This window comes from Symphalangus syndactylus, chromosome 10 (assembly GCF_028878055.3).
Source record: "Symphalangus syndactylus isolate Jambi chromosome 10, NHGRI_mSymSyn1-v2.1_pri, whole genome shotgun sequence".
NCBI classification, from domain to species: domain Eukaryota; kingdom Metazoa; phylum Chordata; class Mammalia; order Primates; family Hylobatidae; genus Symphalangus; species Symphalangus syndactylus.
The window spans coordinates 108,824,163-108,840,560 of NC_072432.2; the positions used below are offsets into that span (position 1 = coordinate 108,824,163).

The following is a 16,398-nucleotide window of genomic DNA, read 5'->3' on the forward strand; positions in this document are numbered from 1 at the left end:
TATTTGAATGATTCTAAAATTTATCTCTAAAGTATTTGAAAAGTCTAAATTATTTGGAGCTTACATCAGACTTCAGAATCAGCTTCTAGGGTATATTTGATCTTTCAAGCTAAAATAATTTATAAAACCATTCTATATAAATAGTTAACCAAAATATAAATTAAGTAAAAAAAAAATTACCATAAGCTGTATCTGCACTCTTTTATTACTTTTTTATAATTAGAAAAATTAGTACAAGTCCACTGTAGGCAATCCAGAAAAAAACAGAAAAAGTATAAGGCAAAAAACAAAATCACCCCATAATACTTTCAACTTATAAACTATTATGAATATACTGGCAAATGTTCATCTACTTTTTTTTCTATGCAAATATATTTTTACATAGTTGAGCTTATATACTATAATACTGTCTCATACACTTTTTTTTGTTTTGTTTTGAGACAGGGTCTCTCTCTTTTCCCCGGGCTGGAATGCAGTGGTGCAATCATGGCTCACTGTACCCTCTACCTCTCAGGCTTAAGCGATCCTCCTACCTCAGCCTCCTGAGCAGTTGGGACTGCAGGCACGTGCCACTGCACCTGGCTAATTTTTAATTTTTTGTAGAGATGGGGTTTTGCCATCTTGCCCAGGCTAGTCTCGAACTCCTGGTTTCACCTTGGCCTCCCAAATTGTTTGGATTACAGGCATGAACCACTGCGCCTGGCTGTCTCATATACTTTTGCTTACATAAATGTTTTCCTGGCCTGGTGCAGTGGCTCCTGCCTGTAATCCCAACACTTTGGGAGGCAGAGATAGGCGGATCACGAGGTCAACAGATGGAGACCACCCTGGCCAACATAGTGAAACCGCGTCTCTAATAAAAATACAAAAATTAGCTGGGCGTGGTAGTGGGCACCTGTAGTCCCAGCTACTCGGGAGGCTGAGGCAGAAGAATTGCTTGAACCCAGGAGACAGAGGTTGCAGTGAGCCGAGATCACACCACTGCACTCCAGCCTAGCGACAGAGCGAGACTCTGTCTCAAAAAAAAAAAAAAAAAGTTTTCCTTTCTCATTAAGTTCTTAAATACAACTTTTAAAGGCTACATATTTTGCTGAACACAATATACCAAAATTTATTTAATGTTTTCTCAATTGCTGGATATTTTGTTATTAATAGTGCTGGGTTGCACATCTTCACACTTAAGTCTTAAGGCACTCTTCACATTGGTCCCTAGAAGCAGGTTATTTTTAAGACTTGATTCATATTCCAGAATTGCTTTCTAAAATATTATACCAATTAGATTTCTATGTTTTATTTTACATATTTTAATACTTTTGTCAATATAACTTCTAATCTTTTAATGATTTTTACTTTCATAATACAACCACCCTTGCTTTCTTTTTCTTTACTTCACATATCTTTGCCCAGTCTTGTTTTAAATCTGTATCATTATGTTTCAGATGTGGCTCTTATAACACATATAGTTGCTGTTATTACTAATCTAATCTGAATGTCTGCCTTTTTCCAGGAGAGTTTATTCTCATAATTGCTTTGGGTTTTGTTTTGTTTTTCACTTCTCATTTTTCTGCTTCTTTTATCTGTTTCCCATTTTTCCTGTCTTTTGCCATACAGGATCTGTATTTACTGCTTTTGTCTTCTTCGGTGATAAATGCAATTTTTCACATAAATTATATACTCAAAAATTAAGTACATACTCAAAAATCACCTTCAATATTGTATTAGTCCTATGAGACCCAATTTAACAAACAGATAACTGCAATCAGCAGGACAGACTTGCTTACTGATACTCTAAAACTCTTGAAATCATTGATTCAATTATTTATAGGCCCTTGCAACCTTTTTTACACTGGTAATGTCATTAATATTATCCTCTTAAAATCTGGCTAGATTGAAGATAAACTTCATTTCAACCTAAGTATAAAAAAATTAATAGTGTAAGAATTAACTTGGTTACTGTATATAGTAATATAAATAAAAAGACAATATATTAAGATAGCATTAAGTGAGGAACAGTTAAAAATCTAGCAGCAAACATTATATTTAAAAAGCCCTCAGAAGCCAGGTGCTCACACCTGTAATCCCAGCACTTTGGGAGGACAAGGTGGAAGGATCACTTGAGCCTAGGGGTCTGAGTTCAGCCTGGGCAACACAGTGAGGCCCTGTCTCTACAAAATAAAAATTAAAAACCCTCAGAATTAATTTTAACCCATGAATGAAAATATGAAGAACACCAAATACGTGACAGTAAAAACTACAGAAAGGGAAGGAAGAAATGGGATCAAAAAAGATATTTAGGGGACTGCAAATGAATCCATAATTTTCTGCTTCCTAAAAAGAAAAAAAGAAAACACCTTAGGCCAGGTATGGTGGCTCATGCCTGTAATCCTAGCACTTTGGGAGGCCTAGGTGGGTGGATTCCTTGGGCCCAGGAGATCAAGACCAGCATGGGCAACATGGTGAAACCTCGTTTCTACAAAAAATACAAAAATTAGCTGGGTTATAGTGGCACACACCTGTAGTTCCAGCTATTAATACTTGGGAGGCTGAGGTGGGAGGATTGCTTTAGCCCAGCAGGCAGAGGTTGCAATCAGCTGTGATCGCACCACTGCACTTCAGTCCAGGCAACAGAGCAAGACCCTGTCTCCAAAAAAAAAATAAAAACTGGCCGGGTGCAGTGGCTCACACCTGTAATCCCAGCACTTTGGGAGGCTGAGGCGGACGGATCACAAAGTCAGGAGATCGAGACCATCCTGGCTAACACGGTGAAACCCCATCTCTACTAAAAACACAAAAAATTAGCCGGGCATGGTGGCAGGCGCCTGTAGTCCCAGCTACTCGGGAGGCTGAGACAGGAGAATGGTGTGAACCCAGGAGACGGAGCTTGCAGTGAACCAAGATCGCGCCACTGCACTCCAGCCTGGGCAACAGAGCAAGACTCTGTCTCAAAAAAAAAAAAAGAAACCCTAAAGCAATATAAAATAATGTTAATAACTGATGCAATCCTACTTCTTATACATTATTCCCAAATGAAACCTTTTTCTACTTAGAGATTCATCTGTCTGTATTTTTTATGTTGATGCTGATAAAGTTGAGTGGTGGTTATGTAAGTGTTCGTTATTCTCTCTTCCTGTGTGTATAGTTAGAATATTTCATAATAAAGACATTTCAAGAAATTAAAAAGAAAAAAGTTATAGTACATTAAAAAGCATGTCTTAAAAATCTAAAAAGAGGAAACTTCCAATACCAGCCAAGATTGGATAAGTTTGAAGAAGCAACCCACACAGAGGGTGAGTTTCCAAGGTATTTCTCCCCCGTGTTTTGTCTCCTGGCTTTGACTCAAAGGTAGGCCTAGTTGCAGAACTGCAAGCAGCGAAAACTTACAGAGAAACTGTTTTTTTGGCCAAAGGATCAGGAAAAGGGCCACTGCAAGCTGGAGAGTATGGGGGGAAATGGTCAGATTTTTTTTTTTTTTTCTTTATCTCCCAGCTCTGCTCTGAGGGCAGCCCTACTGCAGAACTGCATGGTGGTGGGTCCCAAGCAGCTAAAATTCCAAGAGAAACGTCATCTTTGATGCAAGAGGGATTGGGAAAAAGGGTCCCTGTGGTCTGAAGAGTATGGGGACAATCCCCATTATTTTTTTCTTCTGCAGCTTGTTCAGAGGGCAGCTTTAGTTATGTGATACTATAAGGGAGCAGCAAGAGCCAGGAAAAGGGGCACCTGAGAATGGGAGAGTGGGGGTGTGGAGCCTACAGAGGAGAGAAAATAAATCCCTAATTCTGGGTATGAACCAGTACACGTCTGGGGCTCACCCCTGAGCTGGACATGTGCAGACAACGACTCAAAACAGCACAGCAAAGGCTCTGAAACTGAAGTGACCCTGGAACTACTTACATATGGTTAAGTTCGCACTTCGATTTGTAGTCAAGCTAATATAATCACGTTGATTGATTGCTAAGAGAAACCAACAAAAATCAACATTCTACAGAGGATTTTAATATGACGCAGAATCTCCAAATATAATATTCAAAAATCCAGGATATAATCCAAAATTACTCAGTACAAAAAGAGCCAGAAAAATGTGATCAACTCTCAAAAGAAAAGATAATGAACAGATGCCAATCTGAGATGACTCAGATGTTGGAATTAATAAACAAAGACTGTAGAAACTATTATAACTTACTCCATCATGAAGTATAGAAAAATATTCTTGGTGTATATGTGCCACATTTTCTTAATCCAGTCTATCGTTGTTGGAAATTTGGGTTGGTTCCAACTCTTTGATATTGTGAATAGTGCTGCAATAAACATACGTGTGCATGTGTCTTTATAGCAGCATGATTTGTAGTCCTTTGGGTATATACCCAGTAATGGGATGGCTGGGTCAAATGGTATTTCTAGTTCTAGATCCCTGAGGAATCGCCACACTGACTTCCACAATGGTTGAACTAGTTTACAGTCCCACCAACAGTGTAAAAGTGTTCCTATTTTTCCACATCCTCTCCAGCACCTGTGGAATACTATGCAGCCATAAAAAACGATGAGTTCATGTCCTTTGTAGGGACATGGATGAAACTGGAAAACATCATTCTCAGTAAACTATCGCAAGGACAAAAAACTAAACACCGCATGTTCTCACTCATAGGTGGGAATTGAACAATGAGAACTCATGGACACAGGAAGGGGAACATCACACTCCAGGGACTGTTGTGGGGTTGGGGGACGGGGGAGGGACAGCATTAGGAGATATACCTAATGCTAAATGACGAGTTAATGGGTGCAGGAAATCAACATGGCACATGGATACATATGTAACAAACCTGCACGTTGTGCACATGTACCCTAAAACCTAAAGTATAATAAAAAAAAAAAAAAGAAAAAAATTCTTGAAAGAAATGTAAAAATAGAAGATCTCAGCAGAGAAACAAAATATAAAATAAAAGGATTAAAAAGAAATGAATAGATAGATACTCAGGGACATGTCAGACAATATCAAAATGGATGAAGGTTGACATAGAAAAAATATTTGAAGAAAGAATGATGAAAACTTTCCAAATTTAGAGAAAGACATAAATTTTAAGATTCAAGATTTGAGAATCCCAAAAGGCTAAATTAAAATAAATCATGTCCAGACACATCATACTTAAACTGCTGAAAACAAAAGATAAAGGAAAATCTTGGGAGCAGCCATGGAAAAACAACATATTATGTACAGAGCAATAATAATTTGAATGACTGCAGATTTCTCCTATGAAATGAAAGCCAGAAGATAGTCCAAAAATAAACAGGTATGCTTAAAATTCCACGATTCTTTCAGAACTCCATCCTAGATGAAGATCACAAAATAATTTAAATTAGCCTAAAATCTACTAAGCCATTGTATTTAAAATCTGGAATGCCACACACCTGGATCTGGCTGCACCTACACAGTATGGATGGTTGTCAGGGACAACACCCTTCCCCATAGGGGTGGGCAAAAATGGCAGTTTATATTGCTCCACCAATTTCTTGATACTCTCTTCTGCATGAGCGTAAGCAGCACCTGTAAGAAATGCAAATGTATTGGACAATTCAGTTAAGCTATAGGCACTGTGACCCTTAAAAAAGTTCATGTGAAATTGCTTTTTACTTATTTATGTTTGAGACAGGGACTCACTCTATCACCCAGGCTGGAGTGCAGTGGCATGATTTTGGCTCACTGTAACCTCTGCCTCCCTGACTCAAGCAATCTTCCCTCCTCAGTTTCCTGAGTTGCTGGGACTACAGACACATACCACCACCGCACTCAGCTACTTTAAAAATTTTCTGTATAGACAAGGTCTCCCTATATCGCCCAGCCTGTTCTGCTGGTCTTGAACTCATGGGCTCAAGCAATCCTCCTTCCTTGACCTCCTAAGAAATTGCTTGTAGATCTTCTCAAATACTCTCCTTCTGCCTATACCTGGGCTTAAACTCAAAACAAATTGTGAGTACAGTTTTTATCGCTGGTATTTTAAAACGCTTAACAAAGTAAGAGTTCTAATTTTCCACCAATATTTCCTCTCAATTATTTCCACCAATATTTCCTCTCAATTATTCTGAAGGATGTCTATCCCAAAACAAAAGTCACATCTCACAACTCTTGCTACTGTCACTTACCCATTCTATGCTATGGTCCTACTGAACTACACTCTACAAGTCCCTGAACACACTATCTTCATTGAGAGGCCCAGGTGGCCAGGGAAAAATGTTGCCCTGAAAGAGAAAGGCTCTCTCTACCCTCATATGTTGGTCCTCATCTCCAGTAAACCTCCTCTACACAAGGTCTCCTAGTCCAGGCCTGGAAATTCTAAGGTGCATTAAGTTTCTAAAGAACTGCAGTCCTTCCTTCCTTCCTTCCTTCCTTTTTCTCTCTCTTTCTCTTTCCTTCCTTCCTTCCTTCCTTCCTTCCTTCCTTCTTTCCTTCCTTCTTTCCTTTCTTTCTTTCTCTCTCTCTCTCTCTCTCTCTTTCTTTCTTTCTTTCTTTCTTCTTTTCCCTCTCTGGCCCAGGCTGCAATCTACTCGGCTTGCTGCTGCCCGCGCCGCGGACTGCCTGTGACTGCCGGCGGGCGCCACCGCTGCCTGCCTTTTCTCCTTTCGCTGCAGGCACGCGTTCGCCATCTTGGCCACGCTCACGCCGAGTGCTCTGCCCGCCTCAGCCTCCCGAGGTACTGGGACTACAGACGGAGTCTCGCTCACCCAGTGCTCGGTGTTGCCCAGGCTGGAGTGCGGTGGCGTGGTCTGGCCTTGCGGCAGCCTCCGCCCCCCAGCCGCCTGCCTTGGCCTACCAGGGTGCTGGGATTGCAGCCCCTGCCCGGCCGCCGCCCCATCTGGGAGGCGGGGAGCGCCTCTGCCCGGCCGCCCCGTCTGGGAGGCGAGGAGCGCCTCTGCCCGGCCGCCCCGTCCGGGAGGAAGTGAGGAGCGCCTCTGCCCGGCCGCCCCGTCCGGGAGGAAGTGAGGAGCGCCTCTGCCCGGCCACCCATCGTCTGGGAGGTGAGGAGCGCCTCTGCCCGGCCACCCATCGTCTGGGAGGTGAGGAGCGCCTCTGCCCGGCCACCCATCGTCTGGGAGGTGAGGAGCGCCTCTGCCCGGCCACCCATCGTCTGGGAAGTGAGGAGCGCCTCTGCCCGGCCACCTATCGTCTGGGAAGAAGTGAGGAGCGTCTCTGCCCGACCACCCATCGTCTGGGAAGTGAGGAGCTCCTCTGCCCGGCCGCCCCATGTCTGGGTAGAAGTGAGGAGCTCCTCTGCCTGGCCGCTCCGTCTGGGAGGTCTACCACGGAGGCCAGAAGCAATGTGGGGGCTGGACGTGGTGGCTCACGCCTGTGGTCCCGGCACTCTGGGGGGCGAGGCGGGTTGATCACTTCGGGCTAGGAGTTCGAGACCAGTCTGGCCAACTTGGAGAAACATGAAGAATACAACAGACAAACCAACCAACCAACTCAGTGACAACAAAACAGGTCTACCCTGGAGTCATACTCCAATTTTTTCTATTTTCTTCCCTTTCTGATCCTTTATCCCACTTTCTTTTTCTTCCTCTTCCTTCTCCCTCTTCTTTGTCAAATAGAGGATTGAGTTATTATCACTGATCCATATGAAGTCCCTCTCTCATTTATTTTAACTCCCACCTCCCATTTCTATTCCCCAACTTCCCATGTGCAACCTTCCTAATATGTTTGATATGCATCTTTTTGTTTGTATGTATTTTTAGAAAATGTTTATTGTTTTTGTATGCAAAAATTAATAAAAAAAAAAAAAAGAACTGCAGATCTTTCTTCAGGCTCTATAATTCTGTGATTGTAACACAGCTAACCCCAGTGGGACACATTATCTTTTTTGTTGTTGTTGAGGCAGTCTCACTCTTGTCACCCAGGCTGGAGTGCAACGGCGCGATCTCGGTTCACTGCAACCTCCACCTCCCGGGTTCAAGCGATTCTCCTGCCTCACCCTCCCAAGTAGCTGGGATTACAGGCACCTGCCACCACGCCCAGCTAATTTTTGTATTTTCAGTAGAGACAGGGTTTCACCATGTTGGCCAGGATGGTCTCGAACTCCTGACCTTAGGTGATCCGCCCACCTCGGCCTCCCAAAGTGTTGGGATTACAGGCGTGAGCCACCACACTCGGCCCATGTTATCATTTGTTTTCACAGTTATGTGCCTGGGAATAACCCTGTGCCCTATTCCCTTGGTAACATTAAAAATACCTTATTGTTCAAATATTCCATTTCTAATGTCATCAAGACCACTTTTTTTTTTGCTATTTTATACTTTTTCAAGGCTAGTATATTATTCCATATTCTATATATATAATTCTCTACTGAACACTAGTAAATAGTGTCATGCACTTGCAGATTCAATATAATGCTCCACTCTACAAAACTACCTTAAAATCCCTTCTCATACACATATGATGAAAAATAGTTCCTTTTTTTTTCATCCAGAAAGTTTTCTTGTATTCTCCTTCCTGTCTCAATGTCTTTGTACACTCAGTTCTCTCTTCCTGCTTTGCCTTTGGTCTCTGTCCACTTGGTGAACTACTGTCTGCTTTTTCAAGATGCAGCTGTTGTGTCATCTCTTCTGGATAGTCCTTCCATACTATCTACACAAGCAAATTGTTGCTGCTTTCCTTGAAAACCCACCTCAACCTCTCTGTACACATCGCACAAGAGCATACCGCACTTACTTGTTACCAGGTCTATCTCCCCTCCCCAATAGGTAGGAACCACTATTTCTCTGTATCCCTCATGAATGTTTTGTGTAATCCCTGCCTTATCATAAGCATTCATCAAATGTTTGTTAAAAGAAGAATGAAAACTAGCATCCACTGAGTGCTTTCCACATATTTTGCTATTTAATTATATCCTATTGAGGTAGTTAATATCCCTATTTTACAAGTGAGGTAATCTGAGACTCAAAGCAGTTGTTTCCCAAAGTCACAGAGCTAATACATCACACAACACATTCCACTCAGTTCTGACCTCAATTTTTTTGTCATACACTATCAAACTATTTTTAGTTTCTACAGATTTAGTTCCTAAGCAGTTGATAATTGATTAGCATGGTCATAGGTGATCCCAGCAGCCTCAGTTCCAGAACACGAAATGGATACTATAATAAATTGCTGACAGGAGTATAAACTGGTTGGTACAGCACCTCCAGAGAAAGCAATATGACAATATGTACTAAAAGTCTTAAAAATATTCATACCCTCTAACTTTTCTTTCTAGGAAACTTAAATCCTAAATATAGAAAAAGCTTTAGGCACAAACATGTTTGCCACAGCTACTCTAAATAAACAGTTACTGGCAAAGATTTAAATATTTGCCAGGAAAGTAAGTGTTAACGTACACATGAAGGGACATTAAAAATTATATTTAGGAAATACTTTTAAGATGAAAAATATTATAATCTTAAATGAATAAAGTAGAATATAAAACTGTCTATAATATGAGCACAGTATATATGTGTAAAAAGGAATAGAAATGTACTAAATGTTAAAAATAGTTACCTTAGATGAAGGAACTTCTACTTTTCTTGATTTTCCAAAATGTTTTATAATAGAATAAACACATTTCACTAATAAGACCAAAGAAATTAAATAGGTAGTATTTCCTTAAAAGGATGAGATCTCTGGACATTAAAGAATAAGTCTGTAATTTCAAAACAAATAATGCTAAATGGATGAAGAGAATTCTTATTCCAATTTCAAACATTAGAACAGACATTAATAAACAATGAAACTTTGTAAAAAGAATTGGCACTTTCAAAAGCCTAGCAAGATTTAGAGTTCTACTCATGCTACCTTTCCCGATGATAAGAAGGGGTTGTTTGGCATTCCTAATAACAGAAGCTGCCGTGCACACAGCAGAGGTTTCTGCCATGCTAACAGGAGGTGACATGCAGCGCTCCATGTACCTGGAAAAAAAGAGCCCTATTAATTAAAAGAGGCCAACTGTGATCTTTTTATTGTGAAAATTTCAAATATATAGAAAGGTAGAAAAGTACAATAAATCTCCATACACCCCCATGTAGATCTAACAACTTAATATCATTTTACCACATTTGTTTCATATATACACACATAAACATGCATTTATTTTTCGTGAACTATTTTAAATAATAGGCATCAAGACACTTCACCCTTAAAAATTTCTCCATGCAGCTGTGAATAAGAAGGACCTTCTCCTATATTCAACTATCACATCATTATCACATCTAGTAAATTAACAGTTATTCCCTGATATCATCTAATAGCCAGTGAAATGGCCAATTCATTGACAGAAAATCTGAGTTAATGGCTTTGTACTGTAGTAGCAGTAGTAACTGTCATAATAGTAAAAACATAATAAAATCTAATATCTGCTATGTGTCATTTATTCTTGTTTAACTGTCAAAATAATAAGGTTAGGTATCAACATCATCTCCATTTCACCACTGAGGAAAAAAAAAGATTCAGAGAAAGTAACTTGTCCGACATCTCCAGATGGCACATGGCAGAGACAGGATTGAACCAGTCATTCTGTCTTCAAAGTCCATGCTTTTAAACACCTTACCACATTTCTCTTTTTTTTTTTTTTTTTTGGAGACAGAGTCTTACTCTGTCACCCAGGCTGAAGTGCAGTGGTGCGAACTTGGCTCACTGCAATCTCGGCTCACTGCAACCTCCATCTCCCAAATTCAAGCGATTCTCCTGCCTCAGCCTCCTGAGTAGCTGGGACTACAGGAGTATGCCACCAAGCCTGGCTAATTTTTGTATTTTTCGTAGAGATGGGGTTTCACCATGTTGGCCAGGCTGGTCTCAAACTCCTACCTCAGGTGATCCACCCACCTCAGCCTCCCAAAGTGCTGGAATTACAGGCGTGAGCCACCGCACCTGGCCCCACTACATTTCCACTCACTGGGTGTTAATATTTTCGTATCACAATATGCATTAGTAAAAGAAATATTCAAAAGTTTGAATATTTCTAAACAGTTAAGTATTTCTGGACACCAAGTCCTGTGATATTCATTTATTCTAATTAATATAAATTATACTGTATAAAATTTAGACATATTGTCAAAATATTTAGACATATAATAAAAAAGGACAATCTGTATAAAATTTAAAAGAAGGCTTACACAGTTAACTTACCTGAGCTTACCCTCCTCCCCTTAGTAGTATTTTGATTATCATGTTCAGGTATTAGGCAGAATAAACAAATGTCTTTTTCATCCGACTCTCCGAAATAAAAAATCACTCCTGGCTGGGCACGGTGGCTCATGCCTGTAATCCCAGCACTTTGTGAGGCTGAGGTTGGCGGATCACAAGGTCAGGAGTTCGAGACCAGCCCGGCCAACATGATGGAACCCTGTCTCTACTAAAAATACAAAAATTAGTGGAGCATGGTGGTGGGCGCCTGTAATCCCAGCTACTTGGGAGGCTGAGGCAGGAGAATCGCTGGAACCCGGGAGGCAGAGGTTGCAGTGAGCTGAGATCGTGCCACTGCACTCCAGCCCAGGCAACAGGGAGAGACTCAGTCTCAAAAAAAAAGAAAAAAAATCACTCTTTGGTACACAGAGTATACAGTAAGACCCACTGTCTCTCTGTACTCACTAGAGAACCATTTGGTCCACAACAGCAGAAACGCACTAAACAGTACCCATGATGCTTTAACCCTAAGTACCTATCTCTATCAGGGGATGACTTAGATACCAGTGAAAAATGCTTTTTGTACTTCTTTTCACTTAGTGTTTATTTAAGAAATATGAGAATATGAGAAATCATAGAAACCTCTACATTGGAGTATTTGTTAACCACAGAGAGAGACAGCTAGATGTTTTTTATCCTGAGTCCTAATACTTTTTAATAATCACCCAACCTCTTGGCTTACATTATAAAGATTCTCAAGGACCCATACTACATTAACGAGGGATGTATATTTATGGTTACTAGAGGAATAATTTCAATGAGGAGTTCAGGAAGTTCTAAGTATTTGGTTTAGTAATTAAATCCAGAAATAACTACTAATATCATTTTAATTAAGAGAATTAACCCTTTGGCTAGGATTCAGTTTAATTACTAAATAATCAAGTTAAGACAAATGGAAATTAACTTATAAACTGCTGGGTAAATTCTTCTAAAGAGGTAGGCATTATGATAATACATGCACATTGAAGAAAGAATTCCAGCATAACTATTACTCACTTTATAGAATTCACATTCACCTGAAGGTTCACAAAATCTGCTGGTATGTCAACATAGCAAGCACCTGGACGACCATAGATACTGCTTCTCACTGCCTACGTTCATTACAAGTAGAAGAAAAGATTTGTAAAATCTCAGTCTTATCATATTCTACTCAAAGATAATTTAAAACTGGAAAATGAACACTTTTCATTTTTCTGGACATCCTTAGGTAGAGAAAAAAATAATTATGATGAAAATTGAAATGTCCTCTATTGACTACATTTTTAAAGATTTTTTGTTTAAAAGGGAGAGAGATAAGAAAGTATTCATTTAGGGCTTTAAAATTCATGTTCTATTACACTTTAGTTTTGGAAATTATTCACCAGGCTCTGCCTGCCAAGTTTTTGCACTGTAATATGTACTTTCATCTGCTTCCTAATCTTAGTAATCTGGCAGTGTTTTCAGAAACTATGATGCTGTTACACGTATCAAATGGTTTCTGTAACTCCTGGTTTTGAAACAGCTAAAATGTAATTTCACGTATAAATGCTGATTATAATTTATAATACAGGTTGAGTATCTGTAATCCAAAAATCCAAAATCTTCCAAATTGTGAAACTTAGTGTGTGCCAAGATGATGATACAAGTGGAAAATTCCACATCTGACCTCATGTGATAGCTCAGAGTCAAAATGCAGGTGTCTAAACGGTTTATTCAGCATCCCCAAGGGAAAAATAATCATCAGACTATGTGTATAAGGTACATATGAAACATAAATGAATTTCATATTTAGACTTGGGTCGCATCCCCAAGATGTCTCATTATATATATGCAAATATTCTAAAATCTGAAAAAATCTGCAGTCAGAAACACTTCTGACAAGCATTTCAGGTAAGGAATAATCAACCTGTATGCTGTTTAATTAACTAACAGAGAGTCTTAGAGGGTTTTGGTTTAGTCTCAATTTTCAAAAATAATCTTTTGCAAAAGCACAAGAGAAAAGGTACTCAGGGATTCATTATAAACCTTTCTCTTTACTTTTGTATAATTAAAAAGGTAATTTTAAAAACTAAAACACAGGAGAAACTTTTTCCAAAAATAACTTATTTTACCTCTCTATAATTAAATGTAATGACAGTGAACACTAAAATGTAAATAGCTTTCTAACAATGCCATTTTTAACTGCCTGGGTATGTTCCTAATTGTCACTCATTCTTTTGAGAATAAAAATAACATTAAGCATGAGCAACTGAGAAAAATCAGTTGACTTGGAGAGCTTGTTATTAAATACTGTACCTTTTCAATAACAAAAGGAATAGCTTCTATGCTGCTTGGGCGGGCAGAGAACTTGGTATATAATCTACAAGCTTCAACCTACGTGGAAAATGAAAATCACTTAAAATTCAGCTCACAATCATATTACTCTCCTGAAAGAAGACAAAATGTTAAGTCATTAGTTTCTTTTATGTTTAGAGGCAAGATGGAGAAAATGCATTGCCTAGACTGTCCCTTAAAAGCCTATTCAAAGTACAAAGTTTTGCCTTGGTATGATTCAGGAAGCATATCATACCAAAGATGCAAAATCTTTTGGCAAAGATGCAAAAGTTTGTTAATACCCACCATCTAACACAACACAGGAAAATAGGCACTTCTATAAACTGCTGGTGAGACTATAAATGGGAAAGAAAGTTAACAAAATCTACAAAAAATTTAAATCAGCATATCTTTGGATCCAGCAATTTCACAGGTCAGAATATAAAACTTCACCTGTTATATTTTGTTATAATAATAATCTATTCTTACATTTCTGCCAGCGTTCCTTTTATATACTTTCTTGCTATGGTGTTTAGAACATATGAATTCAGTAGTGATAATTTTTCACTGTTTAATATATCCTGAGGCATTATACAGAAACTGTTTCTCTTCATGTTTTAGTATGAAATCTATGAAAAACTGATAGTCCCACAGGCATGACAAAATTAAGATCACCCCCCGATTTTCAGTCTATGTTCATGCCCTTTAGTTTTAAGGACTTCCACAAAAACCAGATATTTGGATTCTTTCTCTTCTGTTTTTAAATTTGATCTAATAAACTATTATTTTCCATTTCAGGAAAAAAATATGTAGTGGGCATTTATCCTGTTTTCTTTTTCACCTATATAGTTTCTGCAGTAACTTTAGATTTCCTTTTAATTAGCTTAATCTGCTCTACTTATTTTCTGAACACATAAGCATCTTTTAAATAACTGTTATTGTCTATTAACTAAATAAAACTTTGATTCCCTTCTAAGAGTATAAAAATATAACTTTTGCATTAACCTATACTAGAGTTCAATATTTTAGTTTATCATATGAAATTTTATTTTTTGAAGTTCTCAATAATGATTTCTGATTTACAAATAGACCTTGTCTAATGATTTTATTTATGTATTTATTTTTGAGACGGAGTTTCACTCTTGTCACCCAGACTGGAGTACAGTGGTATGATCTCGGCTAACTGTAGTAACCTCTGCCTCCTGGGATGAAGTGATTCTCCTGCCTCAGCCTCCCAAGTAGTGAGGATTACAGGCACTCACCACCAAGCCCAGCTAATTTTTGTATTTTTAGTAGAGACAGAGTTTCACCATGTTGGCCAGGCTGGTCTCAAACTCCTGACCTCAGGTGATCCACCCGCTTGGGGCTCCCAAAGTGCTGTGATTACAGGGGTGAGCCACCATGCCTGGCTGTCTAATGATTTTAACTTTGTCCCGTAAATGCTCAAATATATTTATATCTTAAGTGTCAATCATTCACTTTCAGCTATTTGTTTCCAACAACTGTTCTTTTTTTTTTTTTTTTTTTTTAAAGACACGGTCTCTTGGATGGGTGTGGTGGCTCACACCTGTAATCCCAGTACTTTGGAGGCCAAGGTGGGTGGATCACTTGAGGTCAGGAGTTCAAGACCAGCCTGGGCACCATTGCAAAACACTGTCTCTGCAAAAAGTACAAAAATTATCTGGGCATGGTGGCGTGTGCCTATTGTCCCAGCCACTTAGGAGGCTGAGGTGGGAGGATGGCTTAAGCCCAGGAGGTAAAGGCTGCAGTGAGCCAAGATCGCATCACTGCACTGCAGATTGGGCAACACAGCCATACCCTGTCTCAAAAAAGAAAAAAAAAAAGAAAGAAAGAAAGATAGAGACAAGACCTGAATATGTTCCACAGACATGATTGGTCTCAAACATTTGGGCTCCAGCAATTCTCCCGCCTCAGCCTAGTACCTGAGTAGCTAGGAATACAGTTACAAACCACCGTGTGCAGCTTTATGCTTAAAACTGTAGCATTTTGTTGACATATTCTTTCAAGTTTCTTTTAATTTTGAAATGCTTTCTTTCCTCCTTCTAAAATAAAAATATACCAGTAAGTTTTTTCCTCTTGTTTATTTCCCTAAAGTCTGGGAGGCATAGTTCAAAATCATTTTTATTCCTACATCTTCTTGACTCCTTTAAGAGCCTATTTTCAGAGCTTAAAATCCTGTCACAAAGGTGTATTTCTTGAAAGCTTGTTTCTAAGCAGGGCCTAAGCTAACCCTTAATATCCACCCTGAAGTTGTCTTATAGTAGCTCAAGATAATTACCTTTAAGTTACTTCAGGTACTTCTAATTTATTTATTTTATTTTGCAAACAGGAGGCTTTTTTATATCTTCTCTCTACCTCTTAATGGTGTGTATGTATTGTGCTACTAAAATCTTAAGAGTTGCAGGCCAGGTGTGGTGGCTCATGCTTGTAATCCCAGCACTTTGGGAAGCTGAGGTGAGTGGATCGCTTGAGCTCAAGAGTTCAAGACCAGCCTGGGCAACATGGTGAAACCTCGTCTCTACAAAAAACTCAAAAATTAGCCAGGCGTGGTGGTGTGAACTTGTAGTCCCAGCTGTTTGGGAGGCTGAGGTGGGAGGATTGCTTGAGGTCAGGAGGTCAAGACTGCAGTGAGCTGAGGTCACACCACTGCACTCCAGCCTCAACAACAAAGCAAGATCCTGTTTCAAAAATTAAAAATAAAAAGAACAAAATCTTAAAGTTGGATACCTGAGGAAACTCCTGGAAAGCTCCCATCGTTTCTTGGTTTCTTTCAGAGGAACCACCAATCACAAGCAAGGGCCTGAAACAAACATTTTTTTAACAAGATAATTACAAATGAGATCATCATGTAAAACACTAAACACGGTGTCTAATTCACAACA

At 39.3% G+C, this 16,398-nt stretch overlaps 1 protein-coding gene across 7 annotated transcripts in view; it reads right to left on the reverse strand.

The window, feature by feature from the left end:
- The window catches only part of HACL1 (2-hydroxyacyl-CoA lyase 1), a 41,870-nt gene that overhangs the window by 14,952 nt on the left and 10,520 nt on the right, over positions 1-16,398 (reverse strand). For 5 of the 7 annotated variants that reach the window (XM_055295491.2, XM_063610762.1, XM_055295492.2 and 2 more), the window contains 5 exons: positions 16,244-16,316; positions 13,478-13,555; positions 12,200-12,294; positions 9,818-9,930; positions 5,404-5,539 (listed from right to left, as the gene is read on the reverse strand). In XM_055295491.2, coding sequence (XP_055151466.2) covers positions 5,404-5,539; positions 9,818-9,930; positions 12,200-12,294; positions 13,478-13,555; positions 16,244-16,316 — 495 coding nt within the window. The remainder of the gene's footprint in view (positions 1-5,403; positions 5,540-9,817; positions 9,931-12,199; positions 12,295-13,477; positions 13,556-16,243; positions 16,317-16,398) is intronic. The other 2 variants (XM_055295493.2, XM_055295495.2) reach the window with 2 other exon arrangements.